The sequence below is a fragment of the Nycticebus coucang genome, chromosome X, assembly GCF_027406575.1.
Source record: "Nycticebus coucang isolate mNycCou1 chromosome X, mNycCou1.pri, whole genome shotgun sequence".
Taxonomy (NCBI): Eukaryota; Metazoa; Chordata; class Mammalia; order Primates; family Lorisidae; genus Nycticebus; species Nycticebus coucang.
In genome coordinates, this window is record NC_069804.1 from 64473698 (window position 1) to 64495071 (window position 21374).

The following is a 21374-nucleotide window of genomic DNA, read 5'->3' on the forward strand; positions in this document are numbered from 1 at the left end:
CACTGCCACAACATGTCTAGTTTTTCTTTTCTTTTTTTTTTTTTTTTAGTAGAAACAGGGGTCTTGCTTTTGCTCAGGTTGGTCTCGAACTCTTGAGCTTAGGCCATCCACCTTACCTCAGCCTCCCAGAGTGCTAGAGTTTCAGGCATGAGCTACCATGCCCTACATTGTTTTTGTTACTCAGATTATTTTATGTTTCCAAAATTGAAACACACTAGGACCTAAAGAAATAGGTAGGCAAAACCCATCACTTCAAAAGCTGTATTCATCCTTTTCTCACTCTGCCTGGACAATTTTAAATGTCGCTCTATCAGAAGCACAAAGGCAATTTTCCAGAGTCATTTTCACTGGTTGCATTTTCTCATTCCTGACTTACTGTAGTCTGAACAGTATGTGAAGTAGGGACATGGGCTGGGATGTTTGAAGTGGGCGTGGGCTGGAAGAGGATGGAATTTATCTAATGGCAGAATATTTCTTTGTTTCTCAAATATTGATTTCATTTTGTTTCCTTTTCTGGTGATGGGCCAAGGGCAGGAAAATAGATACTATTTTGTTAACTGTTAAGAAACTCTCCTTCCCTTCCAGTAAATGTTTCTTAAGGTCAGTACAAGTAGCTGGGTTGGAAATTACTTTATAACAATACAATATGAAGTGCTTTTTTCATTATATTCATGAAAAATGGAGACGAGAGTCCCTTGCAGTGCCAATCCCTATTTTTTTTTTTTTTTTTTTTACAGGAGATCACTGCAGAAGACAAGTGTCAGAAATTGATTCCCTTTTTTTGTTTTTGGGAGAGGAGGCTATAGTGAAGAGATCAGTTGTATTTTTTGGTCATTGTAGGTTTGTTCAAAGAAATTATTAAGGAGTATATTAAGCTTTAGTCTCTATAATGCTCATGTTCGTGTCTCATTAATTTAGTGCTTTGGAGTGACATCTTGTTATTCCTCTTTGTCATACTAGTTCTTTCTTCAGAGGCATGGCTTTGAGGTTAAGATCATGAGCAATCTTTAATATGAAAGTGTGTTATGCACCTGTACACACTCAAGAATTGCCAAAGTTAGCATGGCCACTTAGAGGTTACTCTGTTTTAGCTCAATGGGACTCTCTTGCTGTGGCATCCAGGCAGGGTGTGTGCCTGGATACTACTCAATTTTGTACACTTTAATTATCATGCTTTTTAATTAATAAAATATTTCAAACTTCATAAACCATGGCTATTATCTTGACTTTGTCTCCAGTCTGTGTTTGTTTGACATGGCATGGGTAGATCATTTTCTTTGCCCCTAAATAGATTGTGATGCCATAACTCCATACATTTTGAGCAAGTGAAGCTGACTTACTCCATTTTTTTTTTTTTTTTTTTTTTTGTAGAGACAGAGTCTCACTGTACTGCCCTCCGGTAGAGAGCCGTGGCGTCACACGGCTCACAGCAACCTCTAACTCTTGGGCTTACGCGATTCTCTTGCCTCAGCCTCCCGAGCAGCTGGGACTACAGGCGCCCGCCACAACGCCCGGCTATTTTTTTTTTTTGTTGCAGTTTGGCCGGGGCTGGGTTTGAACCCGCCACCCTCGGCATATGGGGCCGGCGCCCTACTCACTGAGCCACAGGCGCCGCCCAGACTTACTCCATTTTGTTAAACTTGCCATAACGCCATGCCCTTTTGGAATCAAAATAGTCTTAAGCAAGCAGTGATCTTGCAGAAATGGGAAGGAAATTTAGCTGAGAGCTGCAGAATTCTGTGACAACTGAAAAAAGCATTGCAGAAAACACAATCCTGTCACGAGTCTGTCTGGTCTTTCTGTGAGCAATTTTTAGATTTGTAAGACCCTCTCCCAAGACCCCAGACACTTCCCTATAGTTCTAATCTTGCAGATATTGGCTTCTGTACAAGTCTGCTTATGCTAGGGCTTCCCATCCTCCTCTGGAAATGCCATGTAAAAACCTTGCACCCCCGTTTGAAGGTATTCAAGAGACTTTGTGAAGTGAACCTGCTCTTGGCTGGCCAGCTTAATAAAGGACCCTTACTTAATTCAAACTCAGTTTGCTGGCATTTCTCTACAATTCTATTCATGGCTACAAAAAGATAAAGTAGAGATGAAACTACTATACGTAGATCATGGGGCAACAAAAGAACCTGAGCTGGTTCTTTAAGAACAATACAATAATCTGTGTATCTAAAACCTATGAGGTGAGATTGAACAGAGCTGTCTTCCCGCAGGGAGAAGTGACCCTCTCACACATGCCATAAGGAGGAGGTGGTGACAGCCCATTTTACATATGAGAATACTGAGGCTCAGAGAAGTTAACTACCCACATTGTGAGTGCATGCAGGAGCTAGAACTCAAACCAGATGTCTCTAATACTTTATACTACCACAGCGTCATCCTGGTGAAGGGCAATTTCATTTCAATATAGACCATGCAGCCTGCAATTCAAGTATGGTTTGGAGAAGACCTGTCCCTGAGTCCACAGAGTCTTCTGACTCCCAGACACGGGCCGGGACTGGAGAACGTGTGCTATTATGAAGAGTGGATGGCTGTGTGGCACGCGGCCACCCTGCTGCCCATGCAGGAAGACCTGTCCATCTGGCTATCTGGTTTGCGTGGCATTGAAGTTAAGGCAGAAAGATTATTAGAAGAACTTGATAATGGAGTGCTATTATGCCAACTGGTTTATGTTCTTCAAAACATGGTGAAAACGTGCAACTCTGAACAACTGGGAAATTTTCCAATGAGAAAAGTACCCTGTAAGAAAGATGCTGCACCAGGTTCATTCTTTGCCCGAGATAATACTGCAAACTTCCTTCACTGGTGTAGAGACATCAGGGTTGATGAAACTTACCTCTTTGAATCTGAAGGTTTAGTTTTGCACAAAGATCCAAGACAGGTGTATCTTTGTCTTCTTGAAATTGGTCGAATAGTGTCAAGATATGGTGTTGAACCACCAGTATTAGTAAAACTTGAGAAAAAAATTGAGGTAGAAGAGAACTTACTTAATACTTCTGGGCCTGAAGATTCCATCAGCATCCCAAAATCATGCTGCCAGCATGAAGAGCTCCATGAAGCTGTGAAACATATTGCCGAGGACCCTCCATGTAGTTGTTCGCATTGATTTTCTATTGAGTACTTATCTGAAGGACGGTATCAACTAGGGGATAAAATTCTCTTCATAAGAATGCTTCATGGAAAACACCTCATGGTTTGTGTTGGTGGAGGCTGGGATACTTTTCAAGGATTTTTGCTTAAATATAACCCCTGTCGAATCTTACAGTTTGCTACACTAGAACAAAAATTTTTAGCATTTCAAAAAGGAGTTGCTACTGAAAATGTACCTGATTCCCCCACCAGAACACCTCAGCCTCCTGACATGAATCCCTTGTCAGCAGTCAACATGTTTCAGAAGCAAAATTCAAAGCCTGGCACACCAGCTGGTATTCCAAGGGGCAAAGAAAAACCGGTATGTCAACCAAGTGGGTTGCTGCCAGCATCTTCCCCGAAAGGGGGTAACCTGGGCTCTGGGTCAGCGTGTTCTAAATTCACAAATTCTGTAGCAGCGTCCCCCATCTCAAGTCTTCAAAAGGCATAACAAAGAAAGCACAAGTGCCTTTGAACAAGGCATCATCTTCACATGCTGCTTCATATCCAGGAGGTAAAAACACTTCTTCACCAGCTTTACCAAGAACTGCGCCCCTGTGTGTCTGAGTCACTGAGAAAATGTGTTGCATCCCCCAGTCCCCCGAAGGCCAAGCTTATCCCAGCCAAGATTTCAAGAGATCTGCCTGAGTCTACGCTTTTGCCAAGTAAGAGTTCTGGAAAAACAGAACCCATGTATTTGAAACACAATCATGTTTCTTCCCTGGATAGGGCAGCATTTCACTTGGCTGCACATTCGAATTCATCATCAAAGGGTCCCAAGCTGCCGGCAGCAAATATACACCTCAGGCCTAAACCTTCTGCGTCTCTCCAATACTCTGCAAAAATGACAAATCCCGGCTCCAAAACCACGGCCAGGGGGCTAGGAACTCGGTCTCAGCCACCTGCTGGAGCCCCACAAGCAAAGCCAGTCCCCACACAGAAACTGAAATTGGCCTTGAATTTAAATCCACCAGGTTCTGTATCCTCGGTTTCTTCTCGAAAAGCCACACAGGCATTGAAAGATAATACAGTTTCAGTTGCCAAAAAGCAGCCTCACAATAAAAGTACATGCCAGAAGAAAGGATCCAGCTCCCCCATGTCACCCGGCCGCACCCCACTGTCCATTGTGAGCCTTCCCCAGTCTTCTGCCAAAACACAAACCGTGCCAAAATCACCGCAGAATGCCACTAAAGGCCAGTCCTACACTAAAAGACCTCCCAAAGGTAGTAAAACCTCACCTTCGACCAGGAAGCCCCTCTCATCTGTTAAGGGAACAGATGATGGAGGTAAAAAACCTGCTGCCAAGAAAAAGGAAGGTGATCACCATTATTTTGTCATGACTGGAAGTAAGAAACCTAGAAAATAAGTACCTACGTGTCATTTTAAGCAAACAGAAAATTATGGAAAACAGGGAATTATGTTAGTTTCACATCTTAAAAGATTCTTCTCTTTGTGTCTGTCCAAATGGGGCAGACAGTAAGTGCCACGAGACAGGGTGGAGGTTGGGACCAGCAGAAAGTTCCTTAGAATTCACCAGAAGTGCTCTTCTGAGGCACCAAGTTTCTCATTTATAATAGACATGCATATGATTTTCAATCTGTACCGTTTTTGTTAACGTCTTCCCTTGAAGAGAAATGTAAAAATTAAATAATACTACAAGAATTATAACTATACTTATAGTTGTTTTTGAATGTGTATTAAATGTGCAGCTTACATACCTGCTCATATTAACAGTGGTGCTCATACTTTTAGTTCATTGCATTTCAGTAAAAGAGCAATAGTTTGGCATTTGTCCCACAAAAGGTACCTACGTTAATTTCCAGATTAGGATTGCCTGATCCAACAATACTGAGTACCAGTGGCTGCTGCTGGTTAGTTTGGCACTACTCTGAGTTAGGGACAACTCGCTGACCTTTTTTTAGGCTTTCTAAACACTGATTTTTTTACATGGCATATATTAACATTGGCAATATTTTGTTACCAATATTTTTGGTTTAAAAAAACAAATTAATGAAATAAACAGAAATTTGGCAAAAACATTTTATTTTAATATAATCTATAAAAACTACAAAAACTTAAGACACCTTATAATTTAGATAGGTGTGCAATGTGGCAGAGGAAACTGATTTAGTAGTTTTTATCACATTAAAAATATATTTTAATAATGTTATTTCCAGACCTGGTGTGGTGGCTCACACCTATAATCTTAGCACTCTGGGAGGCTCAGGCAGGTGGCTTGCCTGAGCTCAGGAGTTCAAGACCAGCCTGAGCAAGAGTGACACCCCCATCTCTACACAAAATTGCCCTGTATTGTGGCAGGTTCCTGTAATCTCAGCTACTCAGGAGGCTGAGGCAAGAGGATTGTTTGAGCCCAAGAGTCTGAGGTTGCTACGAGCTATGATGCCACAGCACTGTACTAAAAGCAACAAAATGAGACTGTAGCTCAGTGGTTAGGGCACTGGCCACATACACTGGGCTGGCAGGTTCAAACCAGGCCCGGGCCTGCTAAACAACAATGACAAGTATAACAACAAAAAAAGTAGCTGGGCATTGTGGCAGGCACCTGTAGTCCTAGTTACTTGGGAGGCTGAGGCAAGAAAATCACTTAAGCCCAAGAGTTTGAGGTTGTTGTGAGCTGTGACACTACGGCACCCTACTGCGGGTGACATAATGAGACTCTGTCTCAAAATAAATAAATAAATAAATACATTTCCTATGAGTATATATAAATTTTTACAATTTTTACATTGAAATGTTTTAATGTCAGAATGTTCTAGCACTCTTGAAGTTAAGATGCTATTAAAAAGAATCTTAGAGTGATATTATGTAAAAATCCTATCATGAACCTAACAATTGCAATCAGTGTAACCTGGCTTATTGTACCCTCAATGAATCCCCAGCAATAAAAAAAAAAAAAATCCTATCATAAGATTAGTATTTTTCTTTGGATAGCACAGTATCAGTTTTAATTAGTTTTTTACAATTATATTAATTTTCTTAAATAAAGTCACACTGTTTCCAGTTTTCCAATGGCAAGTGGACAGCACAGATGCAACAGTTCTTGTTTTATAGGCAGAGTATTTCAAGAAACATATTCAGATCATGTAAAGAGTGCATAGATACTGTCAACCTCAAATGATATCTGTAAATAATTTATTTTAAAGGATTGTTATTTCTCATATTTAAAATTATTAATGTAACTTTGAGAAATTTCAAGGGTGTTTCTGTTAACTTTACAGTGTTATCCAGTTATTATATTCAGTACTGTGTTTCTCTATTTGTGTTTCCTAAAGAAAATAATAATAGTTTACACAAATATGCAGTCATAGAATAAGCATTTTAAGCTGGCTACTAATGTTAACTAGATTATAAAGTAAGAAAACTTTGTGTAAAAATCAGTGATGTTTTTCCTGAAGAGTACTGTTAAAATCAAAGACATTTGAAAGCTAGTTTTGAGAATAATTGATGCTTCTCTTCTTAAAAAAGGGAGTGATCAAATATTTGGTTTAGCTTTACTGTGGAGCTGTGCATTGAGAGAGATAATATGTACATCTTCGGAGAGTGAAAGCAAAAAAGGTAAATGGTGTGATAGCCAACCTATGACTTCAAGGAAATTTTACAATATGTAATTTATAGTGTTAACAATATGTGAACATCAAGTTTTATGTTGATAATAATCAGGGATGAAAGTATCCTACAGGCATCTGACACAAATTCCAGAACTAACCAAAGAATTATTCATTCGATAAATTGGAAGTCAATTTATAAATAGTTCTATTCTTCAGAAATAGAGAATTTCTCCAGTTATATTCATGTGGAATTAATTTTTATTTATATATAGCTTACCCTTCCAAAACAAAGATTTTGCTTAAATAAACAATGCCTGAAAGACAATTTCTTTGAATATATTTTTAAAACCCATTTGAAAGCTAATGTTTGTAGTCATTTTCATAATTTTAAAGTAACTTTTACACTACTGAAGTTGGAAAGAAGTTTTCATTTCTTAATAATAGTACAAGATTTTGTAATTTTTTGTGTTTAATTAAATGAGTATTAGGTTTAAATTACTCAAGTACCTGGGAGAAGAAATAACATGTACTTTTAAGAAAATTGAATATGTTTTCATTTTTCTTTGATATAATTTGTTAATATGACTAATATATAAAATGAAACTTCAGAGAAAAATGAAATGCTGATTATTTTTATATCATTCAAGCTTCGAGTGGGTGTCTAACACTGTGTCTTCAAAATGCCTTGATAAGGGTGGCACCTGTGGCTCAAGGAGTAGGGCGCCAGTCCCATATGCTGGAGGTGGTGGGTTCAAACTCAGCCCCAGCCAAAAACCAAAAAAAAAAAAAAATGCCTTGATAAATTAGATGACCTTTCACTTTCCTGTCTATATAGAATTTACAATTCTTAGTGGATAGGGGAATTTTTTAAAGGAAAAATAATTCTTTCTGCAACCTTCTTATCTTTATTTTATTTAAAACCTGCTACTTCTTTAAAAGGCTTGAATAATAGGTTGTTATATATTCTTACCTCCAGGTTCACATACTGACTCAACTTGAATTAAAATTTGTTTAGATTTTCTTGTGCCAGCAGTATTTGTATTAGATTTTAACTTATATTTTCTCAAGTATTAAAATTGACACATGTTTAAATAGATAATTAAATAAATAAATAAATAAAACCTATGAGACCCTCTTTATTTGGAGGATTCTATATAGCCATGTCCCAGAGTGAGGGGTCCAGTGAAGTCTTTGTGTTCCTTCTGCATATTTCCTACAAAGAATCCCAGGAGTGTTGGATACCGAATCCTGGATACTGAATCAGTTTACTAGGTTTTTCTGCCCAGTCTTGTTCTCCAAACCATTTTTTATTTGTGTTATACTAAGAAGTAAGTAGGGAAAGCAGGGTATTGCCATAGCTTTAAACTTAAAAGGCACCCCAGTAAAAATACCAGCCCTCGCTGAGAATAAGGAAAATTGAGCCCTGATACTTAGCATAAGACTCGCCTCCTGCTTGAAAGATGTAGAGAATCGTTAGAAAGGCATGTGTGTTGTGTATGTGCAGGAGATTAGAAAACTGGCCTCCAAGAGAAAATTTACATGTGACATGTGGCAATAATAGATATAGCAAAGATTTTCTAGATTCCAAAGGTCTCTTGATGCTGGAGGCAGAGGTTATGCTCAAGGTCTGCGGTTTTGCAAAAACAAAGGGGAAGCTATTCTACCTGACCTTCTCTTTGTCTTCCCTAATCAATAATAATGTCGGACAGGCAGCTTTTGTCTCCTTCTTCCCGTTTTATGATAATAAATATGGACATGAGGTTTACTTGGAAGGGCTACTCTCAGAGATTCTCAGTCACCTGACAAAGACTTTGTGTCAAGGGTCTTCATTCCTTGCACCAAGAGCCCTTTATCTGCTGTCCTGAAACCCCTTCAGGTGAGGATGTGGGAAGTAGCTTCATCTGAGCCTTTGTCTTTTACAGAATCTAGGGGAAATATAGAAAGTGGGAAAGTATGTGAGGGAGATTGAGGCCAAGAATAAGAAAAACAAAGTGACTATTCTTGGGGCTGTCAAAAGGAATTTTCCCTAAAAATGATTAAAATTAAAAAATCTTGGTTTATATATTTCCCAGCAATGTTTATTTATTTATTTCAGGGTCATCCCTTTGGGTTAAAGTCATCATCACGTCAATGCTACAAATATTGACTCGAAGCATACTTATAATCCAAGCTCTTTTACAGTCACTATGGAGATGAATAAAACAGAGCTCCTGGTCTAATGAAATTCACTTCCTAGTAGGAGAGACAAGAATGCAAAGAAATAAGGTTTCTTAAGTGGTATAATAGATATATGTTAATATTTTTTAAAATAAAAAACATGTGAACAAAAAAATACCATAAGCAAAATTTAAAAACAGCCACATATATAACGTAGGATTTCTATTCAGTATATATATATAAATATATATTATTAAGTCAAATACACATAGATCATGAATACATTTATGCATATGCGGGGTACAATGTGTTGTTTTTTATACAACCTGACTTGGATACATCAAACCAATCAACATAGCTTTCGCCTCATTTACTTGATTATTGTGTTAAGACGTTTATGTTCTACACTTGACAGATTTGATTGTACCATCGAAATATGCTCCATAGGTGTGGTCCCGCTTTTTACCCTCCCTCTATCAAACCTCCCCCCACTTCCCACTCCATTTCTCTCCTTCATTCTGGGCTATAGTTGTGTTTATCTTTAATAACAAAGTGTGAGTAAATATAAGTAGGTTTCATAGAAGTACTGAGTATATTGGCTACTTTATCCTCCATTCTTGAAATACTATACTCAGGAGAATATGTTTCAGGTCTCCCCATGTAAACATAAAAGAGGTAAAGGCTCCTTCTTTTAATAAGGCTGCATAGTATTCCATGGCATACATATACCACAAGTTATTAATCCATTCATGGGTCAGTTGGCACTTAGGCTTCTTTCATGTCTTGGCTATTATGAATTGAGCTGCAATGAATAAATCTGGTGCAAATATTTTTTTTGAAAAGTGATTTTTGGTCTTTTGGATATACTCCTAGTAAAGGAATTGCAGGATCCAATGAGAGGTCTATTTTTGGATCCCTGAGTGTTCTCCAAACTTCCTTACAAAAGGAATGTACTGGCTTCCATTCCTACCAGCAGTGCAGAAGTGTTCCCTTTTCTCCACATCCACGCCAACATCTGTAGTTTTGGGATTTTGTTATGTGGGCTACTTTTTGTAGAGTTAGATGGCATCTCAGAGAAGTTTTGGTTTGCATTTCCCTGCTTATTAAAGATGATGAGCATTTTTTTCATATGCCTGTACACCTTACACCTGTCTTCTTCAGAGAAGCTTCTGTTCAAGTCTGTTGCCCATAGTTTAATGAGATCAATTGTTGTTTTCTTATTAATAAGTTTGAGTTCTCTGTGGATTCTAGTTATCAGACCTTTGTCAGAAACGTAGCCTGCAAATATCCTCTCCCATTCTGAGGGCAGTCTACTCGCTTTACTTACTGTGTTCTTGTCAGTGCAGAAGCTTTTTAGTTTGATCAGATTCTAGTAATGTATTTTTGGTATTGCTTCAATTTCCTGGGGGTCCTCCTCATAGTTTTCTTCCAGCCCTTCCCTCCCTTTCCCCCTTCCCCCTATTCTTAGGTTGTAACTGCTTTATAGCTTTCGTGTGAAGGTCCTAAATTAGTTTCATAGTAACGGTGAGTACATTGGGTACATTTTCTTCCATTCTTGAGACACTTTTCTAAGAAAAATATGTTCTGGCTCCATCCACGTCAGCATGAAAGAGGTAAAGTCTCCATCTTTCATTAAGGCTGAATAATATTCCATGGTGTACATATACCACAATTTATTAATCCATTCGTGGATAGATGGGCACTTGGGCTTCTTCCATGACGTAGCAATTATGAATTAGGCTGCAATAAATATTCTGGTACAAATATCTTTATTACGATTTGATTTTTGGTCTACTGGGTATATGTCCAGTAGAGGAATTACAGGATTGAATGGCAGGTCTATTTTTAAATCTCTAAGTTTTCTCCATATATCTTTCCAAAAGGAATGTATTAATTTGCAATTCCACCAGCAGTGCAAAAGTGTTCCCTTTTCTCCACATCCACGTCAACATCTCTGGTCTTCAAATTTTGTGATATAGGCTAGTGTCACTGGAGTTAGATGATACCTCAAAGTTGTTTTGATTTGCATTTCTCTGATGATTAAAGATAATGAGCATTTTTTCATATGTCTGAAGGCCGTGCCCCTGTCTTCTTCAGGCACAAGTCCCATGCCCAACCTGCGATGGGAAACCTTTTCTTCTCTTGCTAATGCATTTGAGTTCTCTGTGGATTCTGGTTATTAAAGCTTTGTCGGAGACATAACTTGCAAATATACTTTCCCATTCTGAGGGCTGTTTTCTTGCATTACTTACTGTGTTCTTGGCTGTGCAGAAGCTTTTTAGTTTGATCAAGTCCCAATAGAGTATTTTTGAAGCAGCTTCAATTGCCCAGGGGGTCCTTCTTATAAAAAACTCGCCCAACCCAATTTCTTGAAGGGTTTTCCCTGCACTCTCTTCTGGTATTTTCATAGTTTCATGTCTTACGTTTAAATCTTTAATCCAGTGAGAGTCTATCTTGGTTAATGGTGAAAGGTGTGGGTCCACTTTCAGTCTTCTACAGGTTGCCAGCCAGTTCACCCAGCATCATTTGTTAAATAGGGAATCTTTTCCCCATTGAATGTTTTTAATTGGCTTGTCAAAGGATAAATAATGGTAAGTGCTGGACTCATCTTTTAGTTCTCTCATTTTTTTATTAAATCATAACTGTATACATTGATATGATCATGAGGCATCATACACTCTCTTCATAGACCATTTGAAACATTTTCATCACAATGCTTAACATATCCTTCCTAGCATTATCTCAGTTACTGTGCCAAAACATTTACATTCTACATTTACCAAGTTTCGCAAATACCCCTGTAAGATGCACCACAGGTATGATCCCGCCGATCCCCCTCCCTCTCCCCATCACCCCCCTCCCTCCCCACCCTTTCCCACTTCCCCCAATTGTTAGGTTGTAACTGGGTTATAGCTTTCATGTGAGAGCCCCAAATTAGTTTCATAGTAGGGCTGAGTACATTGGGTACTTTTTCTTCCATTCTTGAGATACTTTACTAAGAAGAAGATGTTCCAGCTCCATCCATGTAAACATGAAAGAGATAAAGTCTCCATCTTTCTTTAAGGCTGCATAATATTCCATGGTGTACATATACCACAATTTATTAATCCATTCGTGGATCGATGGGCACTTAGGCTTTTTCCATGACTTAGCAATTATGAAATGGGTTGCAATAAACATTCTGGTACAAATACCTTTGTTATCTTGTGATTTTTGGTCTTGGGTATATGCCCAGCAGAGGAATTACAGGATTGAATGGCAGATCTATTTTTAGATCTCTGAGTGTTCTCCATATATCTTTCCAAAAGGAATGTATTAATTTGCATTTCCACCAGCAGTGCAGAAGTGTTCCCTTTTCTCCACATCCGCGCCAACATCTCTGGTCTTCAGATTTTGTGATATAGGCTAGTCTCACTGGAGTTAGATGATATCTCAAAGTAGTTTTGATTTGCATTTCTCTGATGATTAAAGATGATGAGCATTTTTTCATATGTCTGAAGGCCGTGCGCCTGTCTTCTTCAGAGAAGTTTCTCTTCAAATCCCTTGCCCAGCCTGCAATGGGACCCCTTGTTTTCTTCTTGCTGATGCGTTTGAGTTCTCTGTGGATTCTGGTTATTAAACCTTTTTCAGAGATATACCCTGCAAATATCTTCTCCCATTCTGAGGGCTGTTTGTTTGCTTTACTTACTGTGTTCTTGGCTGTGCAGAAGCTTTTTAGTTTGATCAAGTCCCAGTAGTGTATTTTTGAAGCTTCTTCAATTACCCGGGGGGTTCTCCTCATAAAATACACACCCAGACCAATTTCTTCAAGGGTTTTCCCTGCACTATCCTCTAGTATTTTTATAGTTTCATGTCTTAAGTTTAAATTTTAATCCAGTGATAGTCTATCTTAGTTAATGGTGAAAGGTGTGGGTCCAATTTCAGTCTTCTGCAGGTTGCCAGCCAGTTCACCCAGCACCATTTGTTAAATATGGAATCTTTTCCCCACTGAATGTTTTTAATTGGCTTGTCAAAAATCAAATAGTGGTAAGTAGCTGGATTCATCTCTTGGTTCTCTATTTTGTTCCAGATATCTACTTCTCTGTTTTTGTGCCAATACCATGCTCTTTTGATCACTATTGATTTGTAGTAAAGTCTGAGGTCTGGTAGTGTGATTCATCCAGTTTTGTTTTTATTTCTGAGTAATGTCTTGGCTATTCGAGTTTTTTTCTGATTCCATATAAAATGAAGTATTGTTTTCTCAAGATCTTTAAAGTATGACAGTGGAGCTTTAATGGGGATTGCGTTGAAATTATATATTGCTGTGGGTAGTATGGACATTTTAACAATGTTGATTCTTCCCAGCCATGAGCATGGTATATTTTTCCATTTGGTAACACTCTCATCTATTTCTTTTCTTACAGTTTCATAGATCTCTTTATATAGATCTTTCACATCCTTTGTTAGATAAACTCCCAAACATTTCTTCTTTGGCCCTACTGTGAATGGGACAGAGCCCTTAACTGTTTTTTCAGCTTGATTATTGTTGGTATAAATAAGGGCTACCGATATATTAATGTTGATTTTGTAACCTGAGACGCTGCTGTATTCCTTGATCACTTCTTTTTGTTTGTTTGTTTTTTTCTTTCCTTGATCACTTCTAAGAGTTTTTGAGTAGAATTTCTAGTGTTTTCTAGATATACAATCATATCATCTGAGAAAAGTAAAAGTTTGATCTCTTCTGTCCCTATGTAGATACCCTTGAACGCCTTTTCTTCCCTAATTGTGGTAGCTAAAACTTCCATTGCAATTTTAAAAAGCAATGAAGACAATGGGCAGCCTTGTGTGGTTCCTGATCTGAGTGGAAATGATTCCAATTTAACTCCACTCAATATGATATTGGCTGTGTGTTTGCTGTAGATGGCCTCTATCAGTTTAAAAATGTCACATCTATACCAATTTTCTTAAGTGTTCTGATTATTAAGGGATGTTGGATGTCATCAAAAGCTTTTTCTGCATCAACTGAGAGAATTATATGGTCTTGGTTTTTTAATTTGCTTATGTGCTGAATTACATTTATAGATTTACGTATATTGAACCTGCCTTGAGACCCTGGATAAAACCGACTTGGTCATGATGTATGATTTGTTTGATATGTTTCTGGATTCTGCTTTTTAGGATCTTGTTGAATATTTTTGCATCTATATTCATTAGTGATATCGGTCTATAATTTTCTTTTCTTGTTGGGTCTTTTCCTGGTTTGGGGATCAGGGTGATGTTTGCTTCATAGACGTGATGGGCAGTCTTCCTTCTTCTTCTACCTTTTCTAGCAGGTTGAGTAGTGTAGGTACTAATTCCTCTTTAAACGTTTGGTAGAATTCTGATGTAAACCATCTGCTTCCTGGCTTTTCTTTTTGGGGAGGTTTTGTATGGTTGATGTTATTTCAGAACTTGATATGGGCCTGTTCAACATTTCCACTTGATTCTGGCTAATTCTTGGAAGGTGACATTCTTCCAAGTATCGGTCAATTTCCTTCAGATTTTCATATTTCTCGGAGTAAAGTTTCTTGCAATATTCATTAAGAATTTTTTGGATTTCTCAGGAGTCTGTTGTTATTTCGTCTTTGTTGTTTCTGATTGATGAGATTAGAGATTTTACTCTTTTTTCCTGATTAGGTTGGCCAAAGGTTTGTCTATTTTGTTGACCTTATCAAAAAAACAGCTTTTTGATTTATTGATCTGTTGTATTATTCTTTTGTTTTCAATTTCATTTAGTTCTGCTCTGATTTAGGTCATTTCTTATCTTCTACTGGGTTTGTTGTTGGAGTTTTCTTCCATTTTCAGTTGCTTGAGATGTCCCATTAAGTTGTTAACTTCCTCTGTTTCTCTTCTCCTGAGGAAGGCTTACAGTGCTTTAAATTTCCCTCTTAGAACTGCCTTTGCGGTGTCCCAGAGGTTCTGATAGTTCATGTCTTTATTGTCATTTTGTTCCAAAAATTTGGCTTCCTCCGACTCAGCTATCATTCAGCATAAGGTTATTTAACTTCCATGTTTTTATATGAGTATGCAGATTCCTGTTGTTACTCAGCTCAAGTTTTATTCCATTGTGGTCTGAGATGATGCATGGAATAATTCCTATTCCTTGAAATTTACGGAGGTTAGACTTGTGACCTAAGATGCAATGGATTTTGGAGTAAGTTCCATGGGCTGATGAGAATTATGTGTATTCAGTTTTGTTGGAATGAAATGTTCTGTAGAGGTCTGCTAAATCCAAATGTTGTTTGGTTAGGTTTAAATCTAAGATTTCTTTGCTCAGCTTCTTGCTGGAGGATTGATCCAACACTTCCAAGGGAGTGTTGAAATCTCCGACGATTATGGAGCTGGAGGAAATCAAGTTGCTTATGTCTATAATTGTTTCTCTTATAAATTGAGGTGCATTCTGGTTGGGTGCATAGATATTAATAATTGAGATCTCATCATTTGAGTATTACCCTTACAAATATGAAGTGACCATTCTTGTCCTTCCTTGCCTTTTTTGGTTTAAAGTCTATTGTATCCACAAATAAAATTGCAACACCTGCTTTTTTCTGATTATGATTTGCCTGAAATATGGATGACCATCCTTTCACCCTGAGTCTGTTTTTGTCTTTTATGTTAAGATGTGACTCTTGAATGCAACAAATATCTGGCCTGAGTTTTTGTATCCAGGCAGCTAACCTATTCCTCTTTAGGGGACAGTTTAAGCTGTTCACATTAATGGAGAATATTGATAAGTCTGGTGAAGTTTTGAGTATCAAGTTTTTCAGAAGTCCAGTGGGCATTTTTAATCCTTATGCCAGTGTGGAAATTGGAGTTTGATCCAAAGTTTCTGATTGAGTATACTTTTGAGGTTTAGGATTAGCTTGGTCATTATGGAGGATAGGTCTGAGAATATCCTGAAGAGCTGGTTTGGTTATGGCAAATTTCTTGAACATATGAATGTCATTAAAGTATTTAATTTCTCCATCATAAATGAAACTCAGTTTAGCTGGATACAAGATCTGGGGTTGAAAGTTATTTTGCTTGAGGAGATTAAAAGTTGATAACCACCCTCTTCTGGCTTGAAAAGTTTCAGCAGAGAGATCTGTAGTCATTCTAATGTTCTTCCCTTTGAAGGTAATAGTTTTCTTTCGCCTGGCTGCTTTGAGAATTTTCTCCTTCATATTAACTTTAGTGAAGTTAATTATGATATGCCTGGGGGATGTTTATTTGGGTTGAGTCGTGCTGGGGTTCTAAAGCCATCTGCTATCTTAATTTCAGATTCTCTAGGCATGTCTGGAAAATTCTCTTTCATAATTTTATGCATAAGGGCCTCTGTGCCCAGTGAAGACACTTCATCAGTTTCAGGAATTCCTATGAGTTGGATATTTGCCTTCTTTGAGTTATCCCAGAGCTCTCTGAGAGAATGATCCACTTTTGTTCTCCATTTCTCTTCCTCTTTGAGAGTTTGGGAGCATTCCAAGACTTTATCTTCAGTGTCAGAAATCCTTTCTTCTGCTTGGTCCATTCTGTTGCTAAGGGATTCTAGTGTATTTTTCATATCTTTGAGGGCTGCAAATTCTTGCTTCAGTGTGTCTAAGTCTTTGGTGGTTTTGTCTTTAAATTCGTTAAATTCTTGAGACAACTTTTGAATTTCTCCTTGGATTCCTAATTCAATTTTAATAATCTTATCTGCAATCCAAGTTCTGAATTCGATTTCAGACATGTCAGCCAGTTGTTTATGAATGGGATCTTCAATTACATCTGCCATTTCTTTCCTTGGGGGAGTAGATCTATTCTGGTTATTCATGTTTCCAGAGATTTTCTGCTGATTCTGCCCCATGGTTGTTTTATTTTTTTTTTTAGTTTTCCCCTGGGACTTTGTTGAGGGCATGTACAGCATTGTGGCCTGAGAGACTGGGGCCCTAACTGGTGTGTTGGGGCTATGTGGTTCTGTCTTATTTTCAGCTTGTTTCTTTTTGACCCCAGTGAAGCACTTACTCTGGGTCGAAGTCTCAGGTCTCTGAATTGGCCTGCTCTGGCAGCTTCCCGGGTCTGTGAGTCACCTCGGGCAAATCCTTTACTCACAGGTAGCCTCCTCTGGTTGCCCAGCAAGACAGGGGGTGTGGCTTCAGCCACCTCAGGAAATTGCTGCTCTGATCTGGGTCTGTCTGAGCCTCCCTCCCATGCCCCAGAGTTAGCACTGACCTGACACAGTCCGGCACTGTCCACGCCCCAGTAAATCCCCCAAGAATCTGGACTCCCAGGGGGACAGGCCTCCAGGTCTTAGAGTGAGAGTGGAGGGGAGCACCAACAGCACACTGCTACCGCTCAGGCCTCCAGATCTTAGAGTGCAGGTGGGGAGGGAGCGCTGGGAGGCCAGTGCCACTGGTAGCGAGCACTCACTTCCACTCAGTTTTTTGTCTGGCACTGCCGCTGCTCAGGGCTCCTGATACTAGAGTGAGGGTGGGGAGTGAGAGCTGGGAGCCCAGAGCCACCAGTAGTGAGTACTCAGTTCCACTCAGTTTTTTGTCCGGCACCGCTGCCGCTCATGGCTCCAGATCTTAGAGTGTGGGTGGGGAGGGAGTGCTGGGAGCCCAGAGCCACTGGTAGCGAGCACTCAGTTCCACTCAGTTTTTGCCCGCCACTGCTGGGTCTCAGGCCTCCAGATCTTAGAGTGAGAGCGGGAAGGGAGTGCTGGGAGCTCAGAGCTGAAGGTAGCGAGCACTCAGTTCCACTCAGTTTTTTGCCCAGCACGGCCAGTGCTCAGGTCTCCAGATCTCAGAGTGAGGGTGGGGGGAGGGGGGAGCGCTGGGAGCCCAGAGCCACCGGCAGCAAGCTCACACAATTACACTCAGTTTTATGCCTGGTTGTATTGCTGCCCAGGGAGGGCTGAGAGTTCAGAGTTGCATGCAAAGGATATTTACAGTTTTATACAGTTTTATGCTCAGCAAGAGAATGCTTTGGCACCCTAGTGGGGTTGTAGGTCCAGATTGCAGTAGGTCTCTCCCGTGGAGTGTAGTGGGAGGGCCTTTGATTTCTGCCCGTTTGTTTGTGGGGCTCTTAAGCTGATCATATGGGAGATGGGGGACTCCCGTCCGCTTGGTGATGGGTTTTGTACCTTTTGTTTGCCTCCTTGTGGTTGCAGCTCTCCTCAGCAGGGTTGATGTGCGTTCTTCAACTTTCTCTCTTGGTGCTGCTCAAATCCATCAGGTTACTTGCTAAATTTTCATCCCTTAACTCTCCTTCAGGACAAGAGCCTCTGTGGAAAGCTGGCTTCAGTCCGCGATCTTGTCTCCTTCCATGGAGTTCTAATTCAATCTTATTTGCTATCCAGATTCTGAATTTGATTTCTGACATCTCAGCTATTTGTTTATGCATGGGATCTTGTGGTGTGTATGTGTTATTGTTCCTTGGGAGAGTTGATCTACTCTGATTATTGATATTGCCAGAGTTTTTTCTTTGATTCTGCCTCATGATGGTTTTTCACAGTTGCCTCTGACTGTCCTCAGAGTTGAGGAGGTGTCTTTCCAAGATTAGACCCCAGCAGGATCACTCTATTCTTGCTGGATCTTTGAAGGAAGTGACCCTGTGTAGCTCCTCTGGGGCTCCCACAGCCAGGGAGTTCTAGTTGTGGGAGCAGCTCCAGAGTGTGACACACCTGGATCCAGCTACAGGGCAGGGGGTGGTGCAAATGGTTCTGGGAGTGCCTGGAGCCTGGTGACATTGGCAAAGAGAGCGCAAGGCTCCAGTGTTCTCTGGCCAAGAGAAGGGCTCCATGCAGAGGCAGAAAAGGTTCTGGAGGGCGCACGGCTAACAGTGTACCTGGCCCGACAAGTGGGCCAATGCAAAGTCAGGGAGGGTACGGGAGGGAGGACATGGCTTGGGTGACTCCTGGAGTTCCTGGCCAGGGCTTGTGGCTGCCTGCTGGGCACAGGGATAGGGCCGTGTGGTTGCTGGTGGAGTCCCTGGCTGGGGCCAGCGCAGGGAGGCCTGGCTGGGTACGGGTCCTGGTGCCATGTGGCCGCTGGCGAGTGTCTGGCCAGGGCTGATTTACAGAGGTCTGGGTGGGTGCAGGTCATGGCGCCATTCAGCTGCCAGTGAGTCCCTGGCTGGGGTGTGCATACAGAGGTCTGCACAGGCTCAGGTCATGGGTCAGGGCACCGCTGGGCCAATGGAGGTCTGGGTGGGCGCCACTCGGTCTCTGGCAAGTCCCTGGCTGGGGCGGGCATCAAAGGTCCAGGTAGGCATGGGTTGCGGGTAGCAACACCACTCAGCTTCTGGCAATTCACTGGCCAGGGCAGGCACCCAGAGGCCCAGGCAGGCATGGGGCGAAGGTGGGAAGCCGCCCGGCTGCTGGCAGAGATCTTGGTGGGGCGAGGCTCAGCACACACCCAGAGTCTCTTCTTCGGGGGTTGCTTGGTGTGGCAGACAGGGAGAGGGGGCACTGCCCAAGAACCTCCTACCTCAGTCTCAGCAGCGTTTAGGCTTCTGGTTTATCGGGTAAGGGGGGAAGGGTGTATTGGAAGTTCAGAATGGCAGGGAAGATCTTAGTTTGATATTTCTGCCTAGCAAGAGAGCGTTCAGATTCACAGCAGGTTCCCTGTGAGGAAGTAGTCCCCACTTCCCACAGCACTCACCCGTGGAGCAAGGCAAGAGTTTCATAGCTCACTGTTTGTCCATAGAAAACCCGCAGGAACAAATGAAGAGATAAAAGAACGGAGAGAGAAAAACAAAGAAAAACCACAACTTTCTTGGGGGACGGGACGGACACTCCTCCTTCCAGATGAATTTTGTACATGAAGATTGGTTTCTTGGAGTCACAGCTTGCCTTAGCAGAGGTGACCTGCAGTTATCATCTCTCTCTCAGCTGGGCTCCCAGTCTTCAGCTCAATTGTGCTGTTTCTGGACATTATCTTTCCTTTTGGACAGGAGCCTTCCTCAGAAGCTGCTCTCAGTAGGCCATCTTGCCCCTTTCCCCCCAAAAAATGTTTATAATTTGCTTGTCAAATATCAAATAATGGTAAGTAGCTGGGTTCATTTCTTAGTTCTCTATTCTGTTCCATACGTCTCCGTCTCTGTTTTTGTGTCAGTACCATGCTGTTTTGATTACTATTGATTTATAGTGTAGTCTGAGGTCTGGTAGTATGATTCCTCCTGCTTTGCTATTATATCTGAGTAATGCCTTGGCTATTTGAGGTTTTTTCTGATTTTATATTAAACGAAGTATTATTTTTTCAAGATCTTTAAAGTATGACAGTGGAGAATAGCGAACAATACAGTCAAGATTGCTAAAGGTGACCCCAAGAAACCAAAGGGATTTCTGACTATGCCATCTTTGTGCGGACATGAAGATAAGAACATAAGAAAAAAAACCCAGAGGTCCCTGTATATTTTGCAGAATTTTCCAAGAAGTACTCTGAAAGGTGGAAGAAAATGTCTGGGAAAAAGAAGTCTAAATTTCAGGAAATGGCAAAGGCTGATGAAGTCTGCTATGATCAGGAAATGAAGGATTACAGACAATCTAAAGGAGGAAAGAAGAAGAAGTACCCTAATGCCTACCATAAGCCACCGTCTGGACTTTTCCTCTTCTGTTCAGAATTCTGCCCCAAGATCAAGTCTACGAATCCTTGTATCTCTGTTGGAGATGTAGCAAAAATGCTGGGTGAGACGTGGAATAACTTATGTGACAGTGAAAAGCTGCCTTACATCTCTAAGACAGCCAAGCTGTAGGCGAGGTATGAGAAGGATTTTGCTGACTATAAGTCTAAAGGAAAATTTGATGGCACAAAGGGTCCCACTCAAGTTGCCAGGAAAAAGGTGGAAGAGGAAGATAAAGAAGACAAGGAAGAAGAGGAGAAGTAGAAATAAAAAACTGTTTATCTATTTCCTTGTAAATACCTTAGAGTAGGAGAGCACTGTAAATGAAACATCTCTTAATCGAGAAATGTCTATTGCTCTCAATAGGTCTCATCACAAAATTTGATCATGATCATATTGCAGTCAGAAAGTGCTCTAGAAATTGTCAGGGGTTTGCATGAAGTGTTCACGGGTGTCTGGAGCACCCCGAAACTGTATCAAAGTTTTATATATTTCCAAACATTTTTATTTTTTTTTTTATTAAATCATAGCTGTGTACATTGAAATAATCATGGGGCATCATTCACTAGCTTCACAGACCATTTACCAAGTTTCACATATACCCTTGTAAGATGCATCGCTGGTGTAATCCCACCAATCCTCTTCCCTCTACCCACCACCCTCTCCCCTCCCCTCCCTTTCCCCCTTCCCCCAATTCTTAGGTTGTAACTGGGTTATAGCTTTCATGTGAAAACCCTAAATTAGTTTCATAGTAGGGCTGAGTACATTGGGTACTTTTTCTTTTTTTTTTTTTTTTTTTTTTGTAGAGACAGAGTCTCACTGTACCGCCCTTGGTAGAGTGCCGTAGCATCACACGGCTCACAGCAACCTCCAACTCTTGGGCCTACGCGATTCTCTTGCCTCAGCCTCCCGAGC

The 21374-nt window shown here is 40.5% G+C and overlaps 1 protein-coding gene and 1 pseudogene across 1 annotated transcript; both read left to right on the plus strand.

The window, feature by feature from the left end:
• The first annotated feature begins 2419 nt into the window (after positions 1–2419).
• LOC128576666 (GAS2-like protein 3) lies at positions 2420–4501 on the plus strand. Its single transcript, XM_053578858.1, is given in 3 exon segments — positions 2420–3554; positions 3557–3687; positions 3689–4501. Coding segments are annotated over 3 exon segments (2079 nt in total).
• Positions 4502–19184: 14683 nt separating this feature from the next.
• Positions 19185–20723, plus strand: LOC128576845 (high mobility group protein B3-like; annotated as a pseudogene).
• The last annotated feature ends 651 nt before the right edge of the window (positions 20724–21374 follow it).